Here is a 25,883-nt window from a genome sequence, read left to right as displayed (position 1 = left end):
AGAGAGTTAAAAAATAGCTTAGGAGAGGTGTATATTGGAACCTTTTTGGATGTATAGCTTTTTATGGGAGGTATAGATGTGCTTAGAGTGTGTGTCCATGTTTGTTGTGAATCTACTTGCCCCCATGAGTTTTACAAGTGCATGTAAGACTAAAAATAGCACACACATGTTAATCGCACATAATACATTACCCTGTGAATAAGCATGCACACACACACTCACATATCAAAATTAATAAGAACTCATAAAATATTATTTAAAAACTTTAGATTAACATTTATTATAGATAAATTTTAATATAAGATTTTTTTGAAGTATTTACAAATTAATATTTCTTTAGATTAATATTAATATTTAGTGTATAACTAGATAAATTATAATTACTAATACATATTATTGAATATATTAGTATAGATATATTTATTTATAAATATTATTTTATTTAGTGTATAAATAGATAATTAAATAAGAACAAATAAAAAGTTTTTTAAGAATTTATAGATTAATATTTAGTTTGTGTAAATATTAATTTTAATAATATAGATAAATATTAATATTGATAGTATGAAAATTATTAAGGACTAATAAAAAGTTCTTTTATAATATTTATAGATTAATATTTTGCATGTCGGTAATGTTTTAACACTTAAAAAATATATATTGTTTATTTATTCTTGTATTTATCTAAAACCTTTCATGTGCACATGAAGTAAATATTGGTAAGGATCAAATTAAATTTTGAACATAAATAAAAGTTAAAAAAGCTTATGATACAAGTACTTAAATGTTATTATATATTTAACAGTATAACATTTGAAAAGCATCAATGATCGTTATGTATTCAAAAATATAGTATCATTGTTTGGCTTGAATTGGCTCCTTTAAGTGTTGAAGTGTTAATTAACTTCTTTTAAGTACACGGATATAGATAGATACATATACCTAGGTGAATCCAAGAACATGTTCAAATTCACCTTATAAGAAAGTGCAATTTATAACCTCATGGTAGTCATCTACAAGACAATAAACCATCAACTCCATCATGCATAGTATGGCCTAGATACTATGACATCCCCACTATCGTCAGTGCCCAATAATGGGTGCAAAACTTGGTATCAATATATGTTTGTATAAGTACATAAAGAGAGAGAGAGAGAGAGAGAGAGAGAGAGAGAGAGAGAGGGTGGGAAGGGGGGAGAGCATAGCCTTGATTAAAGTCTTTGGGACTTAGTTGTGTTTGTAAACAGAAGATGGTTGGACGACACAAAGCTAGACTACCAAAACTTGGTATCAATATATGTTTGTATAAATACATAAAGAGAGAGAGAGAGAGGGTGGGGAGGGGGGAGAGCATAGCCTTGATTAAAGTCTTTGGGACTTAGTTGTGTTTGTAAACAGAAGATGGTTGGACGACACAAAGCTAGACTACCAAAACTGAGTAATGTTTTGCATTTATAACGTCTTGATCGGAGAAGATTGCTACAAACATGCCATTAGAAATATGGTAGCAAGGGTGGTTTTTATTAGCAAAAGAAACGGTCATTTTAGGGAGTAGCATCAATGTAGAGGATGCAATGTGCGATGATATACTGAAAGAAATGCAATAGACCCACCGATTGGAAATAGAGCCCCAAGTGATGCAGATAGTAACTCTCCTCAAATAACCCTAAAAGCTGAGCTTATGGAGCTCTATATCCTCTCGGTAACTCTACATTCGAGCATCTAGGGCAAGCAGGATCCAATATGCTGGTCATGAAAATAATTGACCTCACTAGTTGGATTGTGCATTAAGTTCGTGTATCGTATATGCTTTCACATATCTGGAACAAGGTTGGTGCCCCTTTTGACTGTTCTAAAATCACTTTAATTTTTTGTGATCCCCTGGGATTCATTTTGACCCCTGCAGGTGCTTTCATAGATACATATAGTGTCTTTAAGCTCCCCTAGCACGGTGACAGGGAGACAAATTGCTATAGAGCAACACACTCTGGTAGCATGTTTAGACCCTTCAACTCATGACTTTTGCTGCCTTGTACTCTCTGCCAATCGCCAAAAAGGAATTTGACAGCATTATGTAAGCTGCACTATTTTCTGGATCCAGCTCAAAAATCTTCCTTGCAGCATGTGCTCCACGCTCAATGTCTGCCTGATGTCTGCAGGCAGCAAGCAACGCGATGTATGACACAACAGTGGGCTCAAAGGGCATGATCTTGATCAGCCATTCTGCCTCCTCTAATTGACCTGCCCTTCCAAGCAGGTCAATCATGCTGACAAAATGATCTGAAATTGCAAATGCACCACCACTTTGCAACAAAAAACCAAAGCAAGCATCCACCAGACCAGCATGGCTGCATCCATTAAGAATGCTAAGAAGTGTGACATCATTTGGTAACACTCCTTTCCACTGCATTTCATAAAAACTGATAACTGCATCTTGAACCCGGCCATGCTGCGCATACATGGCGATTATGGTTGTCCACGAGATCACATCCCGCACTAGCATTTTGTCAAACATCTTTTGAGCAGCAGCTATGCTACCACACTTCGCATACATGTTTATAAGGGCATTTCGCACAGCAACATTTCTTTCAAACCCACTGTACTGTATATGGGCATGCAACCTGATTCCTTCTGCTAGAGCTGATTGAGAGGTGCATGCAAATAGAGCACTCACAAAAGATAATGCATTTGCCATTTCACCACACTGCTGCATTTGATTGAAGAGTAGGAGGGCATCTATAGCCTGCCCATGCTGAGCATGAATGGAAATCATCACATTCCACGGAACCACCCCGCTACCATCGACCATTCCAAGGAAAATGCTTTGAGCATCCTTCACACTGCCACATTTTCCATACATGCTGATGAGAGCATTTCTGACAACTACTTCTGCCCGAAATTCACAGCTGGTGATGTGGGCATGCATGCGCTTGCCATCTCGCAAAGCCGCTGACTGCGCACATGCCGACATAGTAGTCAAAAATGTGACCTTGTCTGGAAGCTCTCCCTCCATCTGCATTTGATCAAACATACGAACCACTTTGCTGCCAAAACCATGCCATACATATGCTGTCATCATGGCATTCCACGATACCCGATCCAACTTGGGTATTGTCTCGAACACTGCTTGAGCATGTTTCCAGCTTCCACCCTTACCGTACATGTTCAAAAGCGTGTTTCCCACAATGATATCTGACTCAAGATCTTGGTTTCGGATACATGCATGCATTCGCTTCCCCACGGCGAGCACTTCGAAACTTCCACATGCAGAAAGTATGCTGACAAAGGTGACTTTGCCTGGCATCAAGCCTTCTTGCAATAACTGGTCAAATAGTTGAAGAGCTTGCTTTACCTTTCCCTGTTGGATGGACATTTCAATCACTGCACTATATGAAAAGTTGTCCCGGACATGCATTTTATCAAGTGTCCTCCATGCATTTTCCAGGTTGCCGCACTTACCATACATATTGATAAGAGCATTCCCCACAACAATATCCGTTTCTAGCCGGTCATTTAGAATGGAAACATGCATTTGTTTGCCAGCACTAAGCATATGCTGACTAGCGCACATAGTGAGCACAAGGACAAAGGTGACCTTGTCACGAATAAAACCTTCATGTTCCATTCGTTTGACTTGCATAAAAGTATCTTCACTTTTCCTGTTTTGAGCATATGCTGATATCACAGCATTCCACGACACGGTATTCCGAAGTCGCATTTGATTGAACAGATCTTGAACACCTTCTAAACTGCCACATTTACCATACATGGTAAGAAGCGCATTGCATACGGTAACATCCGACTCCAGATCCGAGTCAAGAACAAGGGCATGCAACCACTCACCTACGACTAGCATCTCATCGCTGGCACAGGTGGCAAGGATGCAAATGAAGGTGACATCATTTGGGGTTACTCCACTCTCCTGCATTTCTACAAAGTGATGAAAGGCCTCTGTGCCCTGATTGTGCAGGGTATACACGGATATCATGGCATTCCATGTAGCCACATCTTGCTTTGGCATGGTGTGGAAAGTCCTTTCTGCATCTTCCACACTGCCACATTTTCCATACAAGTTGATGAGGACATTTCCCCCAACCACATGCAGCTCAAATCCACTATCGAGAACACAATGATGAATTGTCCGGCCTTTAGTCAGGCCACCCAAACCAGTGCATGCTTTAAGCACACTCACAAATGTAGCCTCATTAGGTGTAACTTCATCCAGCTGCATTCGTTCAAACACTTGAAAAGCCTCTATGCCATGACCATGCTGTGCATAGATTGAGATCATGGCAGTCCAGCACACCACATCTCGGGTAGTCATTTGGTCAAAAACCTTTCGAGAATCATCCACACATGCACACTTACCATACATGTTCATAATTGCCGTGCATAAAACAGCATCCATATTGAGTCCATGGCTGCACAAGATGCAGGAATGCAACCTCTTGCCTGTGGCAGAATTCTTCTGACTAGTGCATACAGACAGAATGCTAACATAGCTTAACTTGTTTGGCAATAAGCCTTCGTGGTGCATTTGAGAAAAAAGATCAGCTGCAGCTTGATCCTTCTTTTGTCTGACATACCCTCGGAGAAAAAGATTGAACATACCGACATTCCGCCGGGGCAGTTTGGAAAACAATGTCACGGCGTCATCTAAAGCTCCACAGCTTCCATACACTTGTACAAGAAGGCTGCTGAGATTAGTGTTCTGCTCGAAACCACTCTCAATAATCTGGCCATGGATGTGCTTACCACGCAGGATGGCTTTCTCCTTCACACACTGGCGCAATGAAGACACGTACGTTGCAGGACCCACCTGCACATAAGCCTGCCCCACTGGATGCGTTGTCGCCGCCTTGTATGGTTCATGGAAGCATCTCTTGATACACCCACATGTGAGAGCATGTGGAATGGCTGTTACCCATTTCCTTACATGTGGCCTAAGGATGTTTGTGGGGGCCAATCTCACTGAGTTGACCAACATCTAGCATTCATTGCTCGAAGATCATTCGAAAGCCATGAGATACCATCCTGCTACATAGTTTTTTTCCCCGAGAATCCATCCTGTTACATAGTTTTTTTTTTTCGTACACACCCGGGGCCCACTCAAGTGGGTGGAGCCGATTTCCCCTTCCAACAATTAGCCAATTATCATGGTCGGGCAAGGGCCACGTACCATCGGGCAAGAGCCACGAATTAGGCATCCCCCATGACCACCGCGATGAGTCGAGCGCTGGAACAGCGGAGGGGTCTCGTATGGATCCTCCTATCTCGGGTGATCCACCACCCGAGGAGGAGGAGTCACTCGAGTGTTCAAGGGGCAAGAGCCCGAGCAACCAAACACATCAAGCGAGCATAGGTGTCCCTTTATAACATGAGAGAGCCTAGTGGGACTTGAACTCATAACCTAGAGGTTACAAGTCACAAGCTTTGACCACTACACTAACTCAGTTGGGACATCCTGTTACATAGTTTGCAGGTACCTATTCGAGCTTGGACTCGTGAGTACCCCATTATTTGTGTGTACCTATTCGAGCTTGGACTCGTGAGTACCCCATTATTTGTGTGGATTAAAGATGCATGTTGTGATCAGAAGTCGTTGCTTATTCCTGCCAGTGTAAGCTTTTTCATTGAGAGGCAAACATCAAAACCCATATCATCATCACCATCATGGTTGTCTTGCAAATGTTACTCTTTTTACAGAAAACCAAAAGAGTTACTTACCGTGTATATCATCATCATGATCGTTGTCATTGTCGTCATCATCACCACCATCATCACTTGAAAACAAAAAAAACAAGGGTCATCATCATGGCATGGTCTCCGACTTTAAGACCAGTAATATAAACATTAATGGAAAAACTAATCTGTTGAAAGGCATTCTTACATCATGAATCAAGCACCCAATTGTGCGTTGTGGCCAAAGAAGAAGAACGAGGCACGTGCCACGTGAAGCTCGCGCGAGAGAGTGCAGAGAGAGAGAGAGAGAGAGAGAGAGAGAGAGAATTTAACAAAATATAAATAGAATAAAATAACATATCATATTATGATGTGTTTATATCCTTTATAATGCATTATATTATTTTGAATACCACATATTATGTTAAGTTATCAATTGTTTATCTTTTTTATAGATCAATATTACATGTTGCTTTTGTATTGATAATTTTATAGGAACTTATGTATTACTTTTATAGCAACCTTATATATCATTATATATTTACTATGCATTATATTATTTTGAATATCACATATTATATTACGTTATCAATTGCTTATGTATTTTATAAATCAATATTATTATTGTATTGATAATTTTATACTAACTAATGCATTACTTTTATAGTAGCCTTATTTTAATTTTATTAATTTAATGGTTGGCAAGAGATTTTAGGACTTAATTGTAGGTAGCAATTTGAGGAGAAGGTTGGCCCTTCCCTAAGGGAAATAAATATGTACCCTTTTTACAAAGAAATTAAGCAAGCAACTAATTTTGAGTCTACATGTAGTATCTTGTTTCACTCTATTGTTCTAAGCATTCCTAATTTGATTCAAGATCTCACACCTCCATCCACCATGAAATTTATCACTCCTCACCCCCCTAGCCAAAGAGGCTTTGCTGGCAAAGAATATTACTTAGGATAAGGGGGAAAAAAAGCTTAGGAGGGTGGAGTTGGGCCCTTCAAGCCCTCTCATCTTTTGATCCCCCCCAATAGTAGCATCAGTCTAGTGGTACACTCAACCAAGTGTATGGAATTTCTAGGAACCTTCTCTAAGGAGATCGTTAAAGATAAGGGAGTTGACAAACAAAGCGGAGGGAATTACACATGAGATCGGAGAAATAAAAGCAGTATCCTCCTCCCCCCCTTTCTTCTTAATTCAGTTGTTTAAACCTATTATGGTTATAGGTTTTCTATATGTCCCTAGACCACCTATAGAAATCATTTTTAAAAAAATAGCATGAGGCAAATTAAAATACCAAAGGATAGAAAGAGAAAGCACATTATCAACCAAATAGGTATATATCTTTCAAGTTTGAAACCTATGCTTAGGGAACTAGCTCCTTCTGGCGACCCCAGTTTAGTGCTTAGAAGTGTAAACCTTAAAAGCACGTCTAGATTGACTTTCCTAATGACATACCCATAGCGTTGAGATGCTATGTGAACCCCCTTGGGGAATTTTTGGGATGGATTAGCCCCCAAAATTCACCTTTAGTCAAATCAAGCATCAATCTAACCCTAATCCTAAAAATTATGCTTAAAAATTCAAAATGTATGCTTAATAAATAAATTAAAGACAGTGTTTATCTTGTTAAAAGCAAGTACGGTTTAGTGCTCTTAGGTGTGCTTCACTCGAAAAAAGGCACACTGTTTGAGAATCGAGAGTATATAGATATGAGGGGTTCAAGTTTGAAAACTTTCCTCCTAGGGGGAGATTTTTCCCTCATTTTTAGATTTTAAATTTGAATTTTATATTTCAAAATTATGGAAAAATCTCCCCCTGGAGGGAAGTTTTCAAATTTCAAATTTGAAATAGTCTAAGACTCAAGTTTTAGACTTGAGCCTACCACACAAGTCTAGTGAGTCCTAGCCTTTAGCTTTAAACAATAGTCTAAGAGTCAATTCCTAGACTTGAGCCTACCAAACCTAGACTTTGGCCTTAAATAATAGTCTAAGACCCCAAGTCCTAGACTTTAGCCTACTACACAAGTCTAGGACTTGAGTCCTAGACTTATACTACCTCTTCAGTCTAGGACTCGAGTCCTAGACCTTGCTCTTGTACACAAATCTAGGATTCTATTTTGGGAGTCCTTGTCTTGGGCACTCTCTAGGACTCAGGTCCTTGTGATGGGCCTTGGACAAAAGTCTAGGACTCAAGTCCTAGACTTGGCCCCATGCACACACACTAATATATGACCACATATCTATGATGTGTCAAGACGTATATACTACTAGGACTTGACTCCTAAACTTCTACAAAGGGCAAGGTATCGGTAAACTTGAGTCATGGGACTTTGGATAGCTAGAATATGAGGCCTAGACTCTCATCTTGCATACAAGTCTAGGACTCAAGTCCTAGACTTGGTCCTCACATCAAGTCTAGGACCCAAGTCCTAAACTTGGGCCTTGTAGTTAGGTTCTATTGGGCCTTGCACACAATTTTAAGACTCAAGTCCTAGACTTATTGAGCCTTTCACCCAAGTGTTGAGCCTTATACACACAAGCCCTAGACTTAGTGAGCCTTACACTCAACTCTCGAGCCTTAGACACAAGTTTAGGACTGAAGTCCTAGACTTGGGCCTTCCACACAAGTGGAGAACTAGAGTCCTAGACTTGTCCCTTGCACACATTTCTACGACTCTTATTGAGCCTTGCACTCAAGTATACGACTCAATTCTCTATAGCCTAAGACTCAAGTCCTAGACTTAAGCCTACCAACCCAGACTTTACCCTGACATAATAGTCTAGGACTCAAGTCCTAAACTTGAGCCTTGCACACAAGTCTGGTAGTTGAGTCCTAGGCTTATACTACGACTTGTGCTACCCCTAATCACGTACATCTCCCTATATAGGCCTTTCCAATGAAAACTCTTTCTTTTTGCATCATAGGTCACCTAAACGTCTCACCATGGGAGAAGAATGCATCTTAACAAAAACTTTTTACTTGAATGTTGAATGAGGTACAAGATACACTCTTTCCTTGAAGTATTATGCAATAAAAAATGAGGCAAATCATCACCTATAATACCATGCTGTAATTTTTAAACCATATGTGATGGCTCTTCATCTAGCATATACTCTCCTTGAAGTATCATGCAATCGAAAATGAGGCAAATCATCATGTATACCATGCTATAATTTTTGTACCATATGTGATGCCTCTTTATCTAGCATATACCCTTCTTGGATATCCACAATCCGATCCATATGAACTTCTGTGATGGCTACTACCAATGAACATGTCCACATCTTGGAAAGTGAATCTGCCACCACCATGTTGTCCTTCCCCTTCGGTATAAGTGATCTCAAAATCATAATTTTGAAGGGTTGTCAACCACCTTCTTTGCTTGGGAGAGAGATTGGGTCAAGACAAGAAATACTTAAGAACCCTATGGTCACTTCTTACAAAGAATTTTCTTCCATAGAGATAGTAATGCCACTCCTTGATTGGATGCAAGATAGCAATCATCTCTTGGTCATAGAGATGCATCTCCATCTCTTTGTCATCAAGTTTGCGACTTTCAAAATCACTCCATGATCTTGTTACAACATGGCACTAATGCATCTTCCACATGCATCTGCCCTTATAGAGTAAAAGGCTTGGAAAAGTCCGAGCATACCAAAATAGGAGTGAAAATAAGCATACTCTAGCTCTTCAAAGCTCTTATGGGTGGTAGTATCCTAAAAGAAAGCTTCATGCTTAAGCTTATCCGTCTCAATGGAGCAAAGCATTAGTGCAAATTGCTTCAAGAATGTACAATGAGTGTGAAGGAGATTTGTAAAGCTTGATTTTCACATAAACTATTATCTCTTGGAAGAGGTAGTTTCTGTTGAAATATGTAATGTAAACTAAATTTGGTTAAGTGTGTGAATGCATCCTAGACCTACAAGATATTGTGGAAAGATAAGAATGCCACATAAGATATTGTGTGAATGATGAGAGCCACATAAAAGAATGTGGAAAAGGAGGTGCCACATGGCATGATGATGTGTAAAGAAAATTGGGTCAATGGCTATCTATTTTAGAAGTCTTTCATTGTATGGTTAAACTATATACAATAGAGTTTTGTTAAGTTTACTACTCTCTCTCTCTCTCTCTCTCTCTCTCTCATGGATTTCTTGGTGTGGTTGAATCCACCTTAATTTATGCTTAATCTATGTTGCAAAACACCATGATCAATCCCATATTAGGATTTTCAACATGGTATCAAAGCTAGGATGATCATGGTTTAATAATATGTTCATTAGATTGTGGTTTGTTAATTAAGCATATGTTATATTTTTAGCATTTTCTTATGAGAAAATTTAAGCACACTCTATTATCATTAAGATTTCATTAGAGAGGGTATGAACTTCCAATGGAGTGGCAAGAAGAGAATCTTGCATTTGGAGACTTGAAGCTGCATGAAAGATGAAAATGAATATTTTTAGCAATGTAGAGATGTTAGAGATTGCATCGTCGATCATTAAAGAAGCTGCCAACAAGAAGGTTGGTATTTTGAGAGTTTTGCCTCACGAAGTTTGGTTTGAGCATAATAGAATGCTCAGTTTTGGAAGGGTTGCTATGTGTGATGGGATGAGTGGATCCCTAGGCATTGGGACAAAGAGCATGAGAAGGTGCTAGCTCTTAGCCATAAGGGATAAGCAATGTTGGGCTAGGCAAAAAACCCCATTTTTAAGCACACCAAAAGGGGGTTGTGCTATTTGTTTTTTTTCCTCATGCAAGATGAGAAATGTGGTGTGGAATCAAATGAAGGCTTACATGATTGTTTTCACCTGTGGTTTCTCAAGAGAAACCTTATGAAGCACCCTTGGAAAAAGTTGCATGCATGTTGTAAGCTCAAATTTTGAGCTATAGTAGCCATGTGGATGGATATATAAACCTCTTGAAAGAGGTTTGAGAAGATTGAAGCACTAAATGCTACAAGGTTATTTGATGGTAGAAATTTTCACAAAGACTTGAGAATGTGTGGGTGCCTTTAATTAACGATGGCATTTTTTGGTGTACACAAAAGGAAGCAAACAGTCAGCAAGCAAATAGTTCACTTCGAGCAGTGGAAAGCTCAGAATGTAGCTAGAGAAGGCAAACCCATGATGGGAAAATGAGTACAAAAGGTGGATACATCATGAAGGTGCTAACGGTAGCAAGGCATCAAAGAGATACGAAGAGCATGAAGCTTTGGGATTGTGAGCAAGAATAGGAGTTGAAGCTTGGGCAGTATGGTTGAGTAGAGGCAACAAAGAGAAGAGCCAGGCTTAAAAGCTTTGGCTATATTCAACTCGAGCAACATGGAAGGAAAAGAAAGCAGTGAGAAATAGTAGCAGGCAGACGTCCAGTAGTGTAGGCGGCTACTAACCCTTCTAGCTCATCATCGATAGTGGCCACCCCCTCTGCCTTCTTGTCATCCTCATCTTCGTTCTACAAGGTCCTCTACCTCGGAGTCATCTCCCTTTGCTTTGTCTTTCACAAGCGTTAAGGCCAATGCCTTTGTCTCGGTAACCCAGAGGCCTCTCTTAGCTCAAGAACGTCTCCAACGGGAGCTGCGTGAGCTGCATGCTATTAATCCCATTTTGGATTAACAAATATGCTCCTCCATTTAAGGACATCAATAAGTGTCATGCTTGCAAAGGCACTATAAAAGTTGTACACCATGAGATATTGGCCACCCAAGGCCTTAGTTAAGTAAGTTTTGAGCGCCCAAGTGTGAATAAGGGCCAATTGTATATAAGGCATTTTCTCATAAGGCCTTAGTTAAGTAAGTTTTGAGCGCCCAAGTGTGAATAAGGGCCAATTGTATATAAGTCATTTTCTCATAATGAATGGACACAATCTCCCTTTGTGCTATGAGAGTTCTTGCTTTTGTCTTGAGAGAGAGATTGAGAGAGAGTACTCTAGCACATGTGCCTTCTCTATACTTGTATGCTTGTATGCTTGTGTGGAGGAGTGAGAGAGAGTGATTACCTTGTGTGGTGGTGTGAGCGACTCTACGGTGAAAGCGTGGAGGTGGAGCTTGGAGGATTGGATCTTCTTAAGTGAGCTTGGAGACCTCAAGGGATACGAGCTCGAAGCATTGGTAAGTGCCCTACGACAGTTGTGTTCTATTGCTCTTTCCAAAGGTGAATGCATTGAGTTCCTTCTTGGAGGTGTGGTAGCCCATAACATTTTTGACGCCGCTGTGGGGAAACACCTTTGTTTCTTCCATCCTCTTTGAGTTTCATCTCTCATTACATAAGTTTCATCATTGCCTTTGCATTCTGGTAGTGCATTGGGTATGGAATGAATGGATAAGATTTGAGTGGAAGTGAAAGTTTGTGAGAAATTGGTTGTTTTTGTTGTGTCGTTGCATATTGGAGTGACCTTGGAGGAAAACTCCACTGTTTTTTCCTTTCAATTTTGATGTTTGTATCACCAAAATCGTGAACATGAATGAGCAGGGTGATACTCTGTTTTTATTTCATTGAAAAAATCTAAAAAAATCGTAAAAAAAATAAGGAGCCATTGGTTGTGTCTTAAACTCATAGGGTGAAAGCATGTATAGGTGGTACCAAAAAGAAGTGTCTTGGACACTCCTTTTAGCCACCCCTTTGGGAGGAGAAAGAGGCTTAAATTTGAAATAGAGGTGGGCTTGAAAATGCAACTGAGCATTCATTAAGGGAATGGCGTGCCCATTAAACGCTTATGAATATTCTCTCTCCTCCACTCAGTCTGCACTCGTCCTGCAATCCATTGGCCTGCCGTGACTCTCTCTCTCTCACTCTCTCTCACTCTCCGCCTCTCTCTCTCTCTGCCATAGCCTCTGCTTCCTGCCTACACAGAAGGGCCTCTCTTCCTGCCTAAGCGCAAGCTGTATTCATATGTGCTATCTCCCTCTCTCCCTCTCTCTCTCTCTCTCTCCATGAAGACTACAATTGTGCTTTAATGGTCTTCTTTGCAATAACCTCAGCCTCCTAGCTCCCTCATAACTAGCTCCACATGGAGTCTCATAGTATACAGAATGGCAATATAGGCTCCGTATATCTTCCCCCATTGTCTATCACACAACACATCCCGAGCTCCTTCATCCAACGTTCTCAGTGTTGCAGCACACGTCAGAGACAGTTGAGAGACTCATTTTCTCTAACATTTGTCATACATTATTTGAGGTGAAGACACCCCATTCAAATAACGAGTTGTTTTTAAAGCGGGCTACTGTCGTGGCATGCCTCAATGGCGCATCTGGTGTTGACAATCAAATGAGTGGTAGAGAAGTTGCCAAGGATTTAGGAGTTCATCGAAGGAATGTCATTGCGGGGCAGCTGCAACATGAAGCGGAGGAAGGGTCACTTCCCTTGGATTCTTGTCACCGTCAATTGCATAGGGCAAGCACCATCACCAATGAAATCAGGGAAATCGTGTTTCAATTTTGGTCGGTGGAAACTCGCATCTCCCCAAACAAGAAAGATGTTGATAGGCAAGAGTGCGCATGTACTGCATCCAGTGCATCTACTTGATTTGCCTCAAGTATATCACTGTGTTGAGAGTGTGTTGTAAGAGCTACACAGTTGCTCGCATATGTTTGATAGCGTATCCGGATATGCTCTTCTATACGATACTGATTTCTAAATGTCAATGGTTTAGAGTGCTTGACAGTACTAAAATTTTGTATGATAGGGCATTAGAGTGCTTTACCATGCTTCCAAATGTTTGCAAGTGCCTCACAGTGCATTACAATGCTTAACCATGCACTATAGTGCTTTACGAAGCTTTACAATTTATTTCAGATGCTTCTGAGTGCTTCATGGTGATTCCAAGAAATTCCAAGTCATGAGTGCATCTTAGTGCTTCTGAGCATTTTCAGACCACTTCTGAGTGCCCGACAGTGCACTATATTGCTTAACCATGCTTTATAGTGCTTGACATACTTCTTCAAGTGATCACAAGTGCTTCTAAGTGGTTCATAGTGGTTCCAAGTAATTTTATGTCATTCCAAGTGCATCTAAATGTTTATGTGTGCTTCTAAGTGCCTTTTGTTGCTTTTGAGTGCTTAACAGTGCTTCAAAAAGCTACCAGGTGCCTGAGAGTTCTTCCAAATGCTTCCAAGTGCTTATGCTCGTAATGGCTTAACAGAGCTTCAGAAGTGATAACAGGAGCTTCTAACTGCTTCCAAGTGCTTGTAAGTGCTTCCAAGTGCATCTAAATGTTTCTATGTGCTTCTAAGTGCCTTTTGTTGCTTCTGAGTGCTTAATAGTGCTTCAAAAAGCTGCCAGGTGCCTGAGAGTTCTTCCAAATGCTTCCAAGTGCTTATGCTATCGTAATGGCTTAACAGAGCTTCAGAAGTGATAACAGGAGCTTCTAACTGCTTCCAAGTGCATCTAAATGCTTCCAAGTGCTTCCAAGTGCATCTAAATGTTTCTGTGTGCTTCTAAGTTCCTTTTGTTGCTTCTGAGTGCTTAATAGTGTTTCAAAAAGCTGCCAGGTGCCTGAGAGTTCTTCCAAATGCTTCCAAGTGCTTATGCTCGTAATGGCTTAACAGAGCTTCAAAAGTGATAACAGGAGCTTCTAACTGCTTCCAAGTGCTTGTAACTGCTTCCAAGTGCTTGTAAGTGCTTCCAAGTGCTTCCTAGGGCTTCTAAATGCTTGCTAAGTGCTTGCTAGTGCTTCTAAGTGCTTGCAAGTGCTTCCAAGTGCTTGCTAGTGCTTCCATGTGCTTCTATGTGCTTCCATGTGCTTCTAAGTGCTTCCAAGTGCTTCTAAGTGCTTGCTAGTGGTTCCAAGTGTTTGCTAGTGGTTCTAAGTGCTTCCAAGTGCTTCTAAGTGCTTGCTAGTGATTCCATGTGCTTCTAAGTGCTTCCACATGCTTTACTTACTTCTAAGTGTTTGCTAGTGTTTCCAAGTGCTTTTAAGTGCTTCCAAGTGCTTCCAAGAAATTCCATGTTATTCCAAGTTCATCTAAATGGATCCTCAAGCTTCTAAGTGCTTGCAGGTGCCTGAGAGTGCTTTATAGTGCTTTACAACCATTTACAAGTGTTGCCAGGTGCAGAAAGTGCTACTAAGTGCATCTAAGAGCTTTACCCAATGAGTGTCATAGCTTTACACTGATTGAAAGTGCGTCATAATGCTTACCAATGCTGTAGGTTGCTTCAGAATGATTTATAATGCTTGATAGTGTGTCTAAATTTGTCTTCTTTGTCACAGAGGGACTTCTATATGCGGTTCCAAGTGGCTCATCCTAATATAAGGATCTCCCTCAGATGTTTTGAGGGTCTAAATCCATACTTCGTACGCAAGTTGAAGGACCGCAACACTTGTTGCTGTGAATACCATGTGCAGCTTGTCTACTTCAAGGAAGCTCTTAATCAGATGCACCAGGGAAGACATGGGCTACATGGCCGGCCATGCAGTTGCAGGTGCCTTGTTTGCAGTTCTCATGAGATGGAACAGCGTAGTGCGCGGCCTCTAATGCCACATTTCCAAGCTTAACAGACCTGTGGAAGTCTGTATTGTGCCCAAAACCTATTGACTGTGCTTATCACCGTAGACAATGTCTTTTGGGTACATGCCAACATTGTGGCATTAAACAGATCTCCTTGTTTCCACATGCAAAAAGCGATGACATCTCTATGATGATTGTCAAGCTTTTTGACGACGTTCCTACACAGGAAGTGGATGAGAACGGTCAAGCAAAAACTTGGAAAGATCTTGTTGTTCGCCAAGTCAGCCCAAGGATTTTCACTTCCTTGCTTCAAAGCAAATTGGGAAACTTCATTAAACACAATTATAAGTACAGATGGCAAGCTGAACAATTCAAAGAGTGTTTGGATAAATTTCCAGATGATGTAGTGGTGTTGGTAGTGAATTTTACAGAGAATTACTCCTTCAAGGTGTAGAATGAAATTCACTCAATGCATTGGTATTCAACTCAGGTGACAATCTTGGTCCACATTTCGTACCTGCGTGATATGCTTGGTACCATTCGGAAGACAACCCACTTCTACATCTCTGATGACAAAATCCACGACACTTTGTTTGTGCAGCACTGCTTTATTTTGCACAATGAGTGGCTGAAAGCTCAAGGATGCAGTGTCAAGCGACACTAGGTGTGGTCTGATGGCACTGCTTCACAATTCAAAGCAAGGCGCCCTTTCTATTTTGTAGCCCGATACTTCAATATGACAGGTATTGAGATGATGCACAGTTTCTTCGCATCCGGCCATGGGAAGGGCGAGCACGATGGGGCTGGTGCAGTGCTCAAAAGAGCTCTCACACAAGAGCAGCTGAAATCTGATGGATGGGTGTTACATAACGCTTCAAGTGTGGTGGCATTCCTCAACGCAACCCTCAGGAAAGAATGTCCATTGAGACAAGGAAGAAAGTCGATCGTAGATTCTGGGAGGTCAAGCTCGGTGATGTAGACAGAGATAGAGAGTGGGACTGCATGCAGGTCAAAGGGTCTCGATCCTTCCATATGCACGGGCTACGGTGCAGACCATTGTCCTGCTTTTGCCATACGTGCATGAAAGGCCAATTAAGGAGATGTGTAAACAAGGACCACGTTGAGAGGTGGCAGTACTTGCGAATACAACCGACTGTCAATGTTCAAAATGATGGAGAAGCATCCAACGATGATGAGTTACCAGGATCCCCCATGTATGCTGGTGGCCACCATGACAACCTAAGTGATGCCTTTATGGTTGGCCGGAACTTCGCAGTGAATGCAGAAGAGCCAGGTGCAGACTTCTACATCTTGAAGTGCACTAAAACCAAGCGCTTAACCATCAAATCTGAAAGGGATGAATGGCATAATTGTATTCAAAAGAACTCATTTGTCGTTGAGGGACTCTTCTACGACAAGGTAAATGGCCAAGATGACACCTACGTTCTTTTGGATGACAAGCCCCCTGCTTTTATCTACTCCCACCTGGTGCGATGCATCAGGTTTTCGATGTGCTCGGTAGAAGGTGAGCCTAATGTATATGAATTGTCAAATGATGTATTTGAACAAATCTATAATAGCATGCCCCAGAGGAGAACTTGTAAGTTCTAACTTTCAAGCTAGCACAATGCGTCCTCCTAAGAAGCACTATTTCGCACGTTCAACTCTTTGACACCACTTTCAGTAGTAGTAGACAAGCACTTTAAGACCACTTGACAAGCACTTCTAGTACCTACACAAGCACTTCTAGGATCTACACAAGCACTTTCAGATTACTTGAAAAGCACTTTAAGTACCTAGACAAGCACTTTCAGACCACTTGACCAGCACTTTCAGACCACTTGACCAGCACTTCCCAAACAATTGAAGTACCTACACAAGCACTTGACAAGCACTTGGAGGCCACATGGTAAGCACCTGTCAGGTACTTTTAGTACCTAGACAAGCATTCCAGACCACTTGACAAGCGCTTTAAGCACCTTGACAAGCACTTTCAGATTACCTGACCAACAGTTAGCCAGCCCTTTCTAGTACCTAGACAAGCACATGTTTAGTACTTTCACACCACTTGAGAAATTCTTGTCAAGCGCTTCAGTACCTGGACAAGAACTTTTAGTATCTAGACAAGCACTTTCAAACCACTTAACAAGCACTTCAATACCTAGACAAGCACTTTCAAACCACTTGACAAGCACTTTTAGTGTCTAGACCAGCACTTTTAAACCACTTGACAAGCACTTCAGTACCTAGACAAGCACTTTCAGACCATCACTTTCTTAAGAGTCCACAAAATGCAACCACAGTATAAACTAAAGAAAATGACACCAGATCGACACAAAATCGTGGTCAAAACCATTTTTGTTTGTATATATGTCAAGGAGTGTTGGAAGTTAGCCACACAATAAAGGCACGGTCTCAAAGTACATTAAGCTACACAGTAAGGGCATGGTGTCATGGCAGTGAAGGGGCTACAGGCAGTCCTTTGTACAATGGAAAAAATGCCAGCAAAAGCACTTCTAATTTGCTGTTTTACTCTTTGGACGCTTATACTTTCTTTCTTTAGGATCCAGGTTGGGGGTAATTTTCGGCAACGTGGGGGCTTCAATTTCTTTCATTTCCTCAACATTGTTCCGCACGATTCTCCAATTCGATCGTTGCAAGGCATCATCCCTGACATCAAAAGGGCCCTCTCTGACAGTTTTTGCTCTATCAGCACTTTCTGCCCACTGCAACACAAAGTCAGCCACATCCTTTCAGAAAATTTTTCCACTGCCCCTCAGTCTGCTTCTCCACTTCAGGAAGGATCACATAGCATGCAGGATCATTAGAGTACATTTTATACAATGAGTCATCTAGCACAAGTGTATTTGTCTTATTGAATTTCGGGAAAAGATGCTAGAAGGTATCCAGGTTTTTCAAGAACATTGGCCTAGGAGGATTATCAAAGCGCCAAGTGCAAACATGGCAAGCGGTGTGCGACATCCATCCACTCATGCATTTCTTGGCTTGAGGCAGGCACTTATCCATGGATGTCTCCAATTCCCTGCCTCTGTGGGAGGTCCACACAAATACCTCTGCAACCTGACTCAATGCAAGTAAGAACACCTCTGCATCCTGCCGTACGTAATAGGTGATGTTCTCATCCTCACGGACTTTGGAAAAGTACAGCGTTGAGACATTTGGGGGAATCTCTGTCCTGCGCTTATCGTGCACGCACAAAAGAACCTTGTTGAAGTCAACAACGACTGCCAGGTCTCGAGAGTCATTGAAGCGTCGAAACTGATAGCGTGGAGGACAGTGCTCAATGTGCTCTACCTCATCAGTGGGTGGTAGGGTTTTCGAGCCAACAACTTGAATTTTCACTACATGCACAACAATTAAGATGGTCAAGACACGCACAGACACTGAGACAAAGGACTTATATATTATATTGCCGTAAAATAATGCGACTTGCATGAGCAAAAAGCTACAAAGTTGCAAGAAGCTAAAGCTTCTTGCATGCTTGGGCTTTGGGAAAAATTGGGTTAGTACTTTTCTTGGGGTCCCGAAGAGGCCCATCCTCCACCTGCCTTTTCTTCTTCTTCCGCAGCTCTCCTGCAAATTGGAGGGTCTCTTCCATATCTAGGTCCAACTCCTCTTCAGTATGTACACCTTTGTCGACGTGGCTTGGCTCTCCAGTTGGAGCACTAACATGACTTAATGTCTTAATGACATCAGTACCTGGGATAGCAATAGGAAATCAAGTTAGGAGCACAGGTAGTTAATATGATCACAATGATCATGGATAATCATGTCTGAGGATAACATGTTACAGCAACCAAAATTACCTTGTGTGATCTCAGAACCAGGTGTCTCCCTCTGGATGCCTTCATCACCAAGCACATCAGTTTTTTCAGCAGACAGACTACAACCCTCAAAGTTTTTGTATTTCATCATCAAGGTGTCTAGGTCAAAGGGGGCATCCACATCATGCATGTACGAGGTGGAAGCAGCTGGGTCCACCCCCTCGCCAAGCCTCTGGCTCACCTGAGACATAGCAGACAATTACTGTACATATCAAAAGTAGCATGAATCCTGTCCTATGAAAGAGGCATGCCTTACCTATGGACTCCTCATATGCATTCCCAAGTGCGCAACATCTTGCTACAAGTGGTATCTCCCGCGAACAGTCCGGAACAATGCACTTGGGCTCAGTCGCACAGACAATGGAAAAGCAAAAGGGGTGGTACTTGTGGGCACATGGCAGATAATAAACGTCGGCCGCATGTTTGCTTGACAGCAGTTGGCCACAGGCCACACAAGATCCACCAATGAGCACAATGTCAGCACCTAGGACAGACTTGGCAGGCGGGGTAGGCACTAGAAGGGCTCTCCCCTCTCTCTTCAAGAAAGTGCCTACCTCCTTCATGAAGGAGGCCTATCTCCTCAGCTCACATAACACATGCTCCCTTTCCTCAACCGAAGCCTGCACATAATGAAAAACAACCAGCCATCAGAACTTTCAAGCATGTGTAAGTGGTTTGAGCACATGTCCTCAGTGGTCTGTGCACAGTGCCCTAAGGTCTAAGCACACTAGTGAGTGGTCTAAGCACTTGAAAGTGGTCTAAGTACTTGAAAGTGGTCTAAGCACTTGCAAATGATGCAACCACTTGCAAGTGGCTCTTCCAAGTGTTCTAAGCACCTGTTAAAGGTCTTAGAAATCGTATGTGCTTTGTGCTTTTGCTAGTGTTTTAAGCACTTGCAAGTGGTATGAGCACTTGAAAGCGGTATGAACACTTGCAAGTGGTCTTGAACTTCGCTAGTTGCCTAGGCACTTGCAAGTGGTATGAACACGTTGTCGTGAAGTGTGCGGTATAGCCAGGAAAGTACGAGACTTCTAGCTGTGAGAGTGAATGTCAAATCTAACAAGAAAACTCACACACAAAATTTCCCAAGGAGTATTGATCGTCACTATTTCCAATGACAAATTCATGTGTCGATTCACCTCAATACATCCTTGAATTCATCCTGATGATTGCACAAAATTGCATATCAAGTGTTTGTTCCTTTACTCACTGACTTCTCTCTCGAAATCCTTTGAACCATTCACATGTAGGCATAACAAGGCCTTCCAATTTTTCCAATATACATGTGACCAGTTACATCCTTTACATCCAGTGCCATCAAAACCATTATATCAAGATGCTCTTTTTCACCTGAAAACCTGCCTTAATATTCTAACATCTCACAAGCAAAAGATAGCATTTGGCATAGCTTTAACATACTCGTAATTTCCAAAATTCATTTGAGTAGAAAGTAAGGCGAATTACCCTCGACTTCAATGCATTTTTCACAAATCTCCGAGCTCCAAATTCTTTAGCTTTTTCCCAAAGTCCTTCTATTCATTTCCAAATTCTTTTTGATGTATGGGATATACGATTCTCTCAAATCGTATAGAGTGAGAGTAATTTTAAAGAAAATAATAAAAAAAACACTTAACTGATGATTTACATGCGTGTATCTCTTCATTTGTTTCACCAATCACAAGCTGCTCGCCGTCGACTGTTCGATGAAGGTCATCAAGAAAAAAAACAAGAGTATCTCCCTTAATAATACTCAAGATTCCCTCCAATTCTAACACCTACAAGACACAAACAGTGTGTGTATTCATGAAATTAAAAACACTGGTCGATTGGACGCTGTTCCTCTCTCTGCAGAATTTTTCCTCACGCTGAACTCGCCGCCGTCTGCCTCCGGTCCTTTTCTATTTTTTTCCCCGCGGAGAAGTCGTGCTTACCACCCTTTTGCAGCTATTCATCTGGATTTTTCCCATTTAGAAAACTGCGCTCGAATCTTCTTTGCGCATTATCTAGTAAATTTTAATAAAAGGAAATACATTTCCACGTATGCTGCCACCCACACTCCAATGCTTCCCATTGTTTTCCTTTTTAATGCCACACAATGTGCCCCTTAGTGTAATACTCCTAACCTTAGCATTAAGGTAAGGTGCTCAATGCAAGGTAGTTCATCTATTTTTTATTCCCCCGCATTCAATAAGTTCCTCGACACTGCAATGTCCATTGAATCTCCATTACTTTTGATGCCTCCGTAGTGTATAAATCATCATATTGGCCATGTGATTTATAGACTCCCCAATTGTTCATTCAAGTATTTTCCCATATCTTCATAAATACATTCCTTTGTGCATTGGCATACCCTCATGTTTGCATTCCATAGGATTCACTGATTTGACCCAATCGATACCATTTAGCAGAACCATCACCCTCCACACTCATATACAAAAACTCCTAGATCTGACTCAGCCTCAGCTTGTCTTATTGAACCTCATATACAATATGAACATATGTACATGGCATCATATAATGACTCGTCATGGCACTTAACTCATGCATCTGGATTTGTATTTGATGGCCTCACATGCACGGTTTCACACCATAGACGTGCCATGGCACGACAACGTGCAAGTGGTATGAACACGTGCAAGTGGTCTTAGAACTGGCAAAAGGCACGAACACTTACAAGTGGCCTTAGCACTTGCAAGTGGTATGACCACTTGCAAAAGGTATGACCACTTGCCAGTGGTCTTAGCACCTTCAAGTGGTCTAAGCATTTGTTAAACTTCTAAGGACTTAAATGCTACACCACTTTCAAGTGCTTGAATCACTTGCAAGTGCATATATCACTTGCAAGTGCTTGGACCACTACTTAAAGGATAGAAAAATGTTTGAGTTTTCAAAAGTACCTGCATAGTGGACACCTCCTCCTTCATCTCTACAGGAGACGTCACAGCACTAGAAGCCACTGAGACCACCCTCTCCAGCACTCCTGTCTCAGTTTACTTCTTTAGAATGAGAGCTTCATTTTCTAGGGGAGATGCTTTTAATATCTCCATGTCTGCTCTAAGTCTCTCCATCTCTACTATAATCGGGGCATAGGCCAAATAGGTGCCTTTGTTGCGTAGCCACAAATCCCTCTTCTCTGCTAAGACCAATTTAGCAGAACCAACCTTCGCTTCAACAATATGGGCCTGCCCATCAAGATCTTCAGCAATTCTACCTAACCATTCTATGTATAGGGGCTGGGATGCAACCTCAATCAGTTTTGCAGGGTGATTAGACAATGTTAAGGCGTAGGAGTCAATAGCATGCTTTGTTTGTCCATATAAGACAGGAACACCATAATCGGACATGAACTTGCTCACTTTGCGATTCAAACCTCCCCGTTGAGCCTTCACATTCTCCAAGACCATACCACCCACCACAGCCCATGCAATCTTGTGACTTTCGGGTTGAGCTTTAGCAGCTGCACAATTCTCAAAGGCAAACCCCCTAGCAAACTTTGTCATTAGTTCCCCATTAGAGGGGGCAGCCTGGTACACTTTCTGATACAAAAGACGGCAAGCGTCGTATAGGTGATCCTGCACCATATGCAGGAAGACCTTTGTCTTCTTCTTTTTGGGAACTTTGAAGACAGTCAGCCACTCCTCAGGTGGCAAATCCTCGACAATAAGGTCTTTGGGCAGCTTGCCCTCCATGCTCAAGCCGTACTCAGCATGCAACTCAGCTGCTGCTGCTCAGTAGCAAAAACGGGAGAGCTTGGGGTACTCAGATGACGCTGTCAATAAGAGAACAAGCAAACGTTAGTTCTCAAGGGGAGCATGCATTGACAGGGAAACAGTGTGCAAACAAAAGCCAATGGAGGAGACGTGTAAGAAGGATATGTGCATGCAGCAGCAGACATGGAAGAGGAGCACAATACCTTTCCGAGCGGACTTTTCTGTTGGGGGGCCGCATGTTGTCTGGGAAGCTTCACCTTGCTCTGGCATCGGTGAAGGGGTCTGCACGATTGAGTCAGCATCCGCAAAGGGTATCTTGCACCTCCTAGGGGGGTGTTCTTTTTGGGGGTGGAATCACTCATCTCTGCGCACACGGCTGTGAAACGGTGAAACCGTGAGTGATGCGAGGCAACAGAGGGATGAATGGGCAGGAAGCTTGCTTGGTGAGAGGGAATGCAGGAACGGAGCAGAGGGAGAAGGGGGGCGCGTGCGAGACAGGCCAAATCAATGCATGCTTTAAAGAGGGTGGCCCAATCCTTTTCATGATGGCCCACTGTTTTCCATATTACGAGAAGGGGGGCGCCAAATCATTGCATGCTTTGAAGAGGGTGGCCCAATCCTTTTCATGATGGCCCACTATTTTCCATATTACGAGAAGGGGGCGGCCAAATCAATGCATGCTTTGAAGAGGGGGACCTAATTAATTTTATGATGGCCCACTATTTTCCATATTACTAATTTTAAAAACACTAAACTTCCCTCCTTTTAGGGGCTATTGGTGGTACCACCAAAAGGTGAAAAAAGTGGTACCACCTATACATGCTTTCACCCCATATTACATTCTTTATACCTGGCATGATCATTTTGGAAGCATCTTGATAGGTAATTTGCACCCAAACTCCTCTCTGTCTCGACGCGAGAATTTTCCACGTGAAATTGCAGGAAAACAATTCACGATGTGAACTAATCCCTGTGCAATCTCACGGTGTGAAACGCTCCCAAAATCATCGCCCCGCAATTCACGAGACTACCTTGCTAAAAATAGGTCGTCTTATCCTGACACCTCTAACACCATGGGTCTAACAAAATTGTAATCCATGAACTAGCAGAAAATGCTTCACTACGTGAAACATTAAGTAGTTCATGACGTGAATGATTTACATTTCATGACGTGAACGATTTACATTTTGCAGCGTGAACTAGTTAGGAACTCACGACTTGAATGGTTTCCAGTTCATAATGTGAACTATTTCTACAGTTTCATGACGTGAACGATTTACATTTCATGACGTGAACGATTTACATTTTGCAGCGTGAACTAGTTAGGAACTCACGACATGAATGGTTTCCACTTCATAATGTGAACTATTTCTGCAGTTTCACAACTCAACTAAATCTAGCTCACGAACCTGGTATTGTCAAGGTTAGGGAAGTGCTTATGACCAGTAAAAATTATAACAAGGTAATGCGGATTTCTGAGTCCAAAGTAAAATTTAGAGCACATGAAAGTACAGAAATTAGTTCACGATGTGAACGGTTTACCGTTTCATGACGTGAACGGTTCTCTGACTTCTCACGTCGTGAAGTGTTATTTGCATTCTCACGGCCTCAAAAAACAAATCGAGAGTATCTTACCAAAAATCCAATTGGGGTCGCAAATTAGCAAATTGGGGTCTCAAATTAGCTTATCAAAACATATTCACATGCACTTGAGGATGTGAATGTGAATGTGAATGTGAATGTGAATGTGAATGTGAATGTGAGTGTGAATGTGAATGTGAGTGGATGGGAAATGTGAACCTATTTCAATCATGTGGCAAAGAGCCGAAAATGGTCATGGGCAGGAGTGAGGGAGAAATTCCAAACCTAGAGCCCATTATTGAAGAGCCAAGAGCGGAGGAAGGGTTTGTAACCCAAGATGAAGGGGATAATCTAAGAAGACCACCTATACACTAAGAAATACATCGAGCAAATGATTAATCATCCCACGTTCTTACAAGACATGGAGCTCTTGATTCTACAAAGGTGCATGGAGGCTGCTAATGATGAGCTAGAATGAAGTGGCTGGACCATCCTATAGACCAGAGATGCCTAGAAGAGCCAATGTTGGAATAGGACGAGGTCTAGGTAGGGGGGAGTAGCTCCTCAAAGACCAAGGGCGGATCCAAATATAGATCTTAATGCGGCCACAAGGATAGATTTGTTGAATATGGCTGCGAAAATGGGAAGAGGAATGTTCAAGGAATTAGGCACTGCTCTAGAATCCAGACTCGTCCCAAATGAAGCCACACATCATTTCAAAGCTCATACAAAAGTTCTCTAGGGACAGGGATCCGATTCAACATGTAGAGATCTTTGAGTCCACATGCGAAACCTGCAAGCCAGTAAGTGATGTAACTCCATTTACATCCCATCACATCCATTCATATATCATCACATCCATTCACATATCATCACATCTCATTCACATCCACATCCATTTACATCCCATCACATCCATTTACATTCATCACATCACATTCACATATCATCACATCTCATTCTCATCTACATCTCATCACATTCGTTCACATCCATCCATTCATTCACATCTCATCACACCCATTCACATATCATCATATCTCATTCTCATCCATTTACATCACATCACATCCATTCACATCTCATCACATTCACATCCGCAATCGTTTACATCCCATCACATCCATTTACATTCATCACATCACATTCACATTCACATCTCATCACATCCACTCACATCTGATCACATTCGTTCACATCCATCCATTCATTCACATCTCATCACACCCATTCACATATAATCACATCATCTCATTCTCTTCCAATTACATCACATCACATCCTTTCACATATCATCACATTCACATCCACATCCATTTACATCACATCACATCTCATTACATCCACTCACATCTCAGCACATTCACATTCAAACACAGTCACATCCACATCCATTTACATCACATCACATCTCTTCCACATCTCAGCACATCCACTCACATCTCATCACATTCACATCCGCATCCATTTACATCACATCACATCTCATTCATTTACATATTGTATTTTCATTCCTTAAGCTTCATTAATGAGAACTAATTCTAAACTTCCGTTTACTTTGGATCCTCGATCCTCCCAAGGATTCCAGATTCCCTTTTCTGAATAAGAATT

General features: G+C 41.6%; 1 protein-coding gene and 1 long non-coding RNA gene across 2 annotated transcripts; both read right to left on the bottom strand.

The window, feature by feature from the left end:
• Positions 1-2,008: 2,008 nt before the first annotated feature.
• LOC147623626 (pentatricopeptide repeat-containing protein At5g39350-like) lies at positions 2,009-4,987 on the bottom strand. The gene has a single exon (XM_086820065.1). The coding sequence runs from the start codon at positions 4,985-4,987 to the stop codon at positions 2,009-2,011; it is 2,979 nt and encodes a 992-aa protein (XP_086676191.1).
• A 505-nt stretch (positions 4,988-5,492) lies between these two features.
• Positions 5,493-6,035, bottom strand: LOC147623625 (uncharacterized). The gene is made up of 3 exons (XR_015269183.1): positions 5,891-6,035; positions 5,728-5,783; positions 5,493-5,625 (listed from the first exon to the last, which is right to left on the bottom strand). It is a non-coding gene; the product is annotated as an uncharacterized LOC147623625 (long non-coding RNA).
• Between the last annotated feature and the right edge of the window lie 19,848 nt (positions 6,036-25,883).

Source organism: Cibotium barometz, chromosome 26 (assembly GCF_041138505.1).
Source record: "Cibotium barometz isolate CiBa-2024 chromosome 26, ASM4113850v1, whole genome shotgun sequence".
NCBI lineage: Eukaryota > Viridiplantae > Streptophyta > Polypodiopsida > Cyatheales > Cibotiaceae > Cibotium > Cibotium barometz.
The sequence above is the reverse complement of the archived record's forward strand: the minus strand, read 5'-3'. Positions and strand labels throughout refer to the sequence as shown.

Excerpts from the sequence above, each read along its gene's own strand:
- LOC147623626 (XM_086820065.1), bottom strand. The coding sequence starts at position 4,987 with ATGTTGGTCAACTCAGTGAGATTGGCCCCCACAAACATCCTTAGGCCA.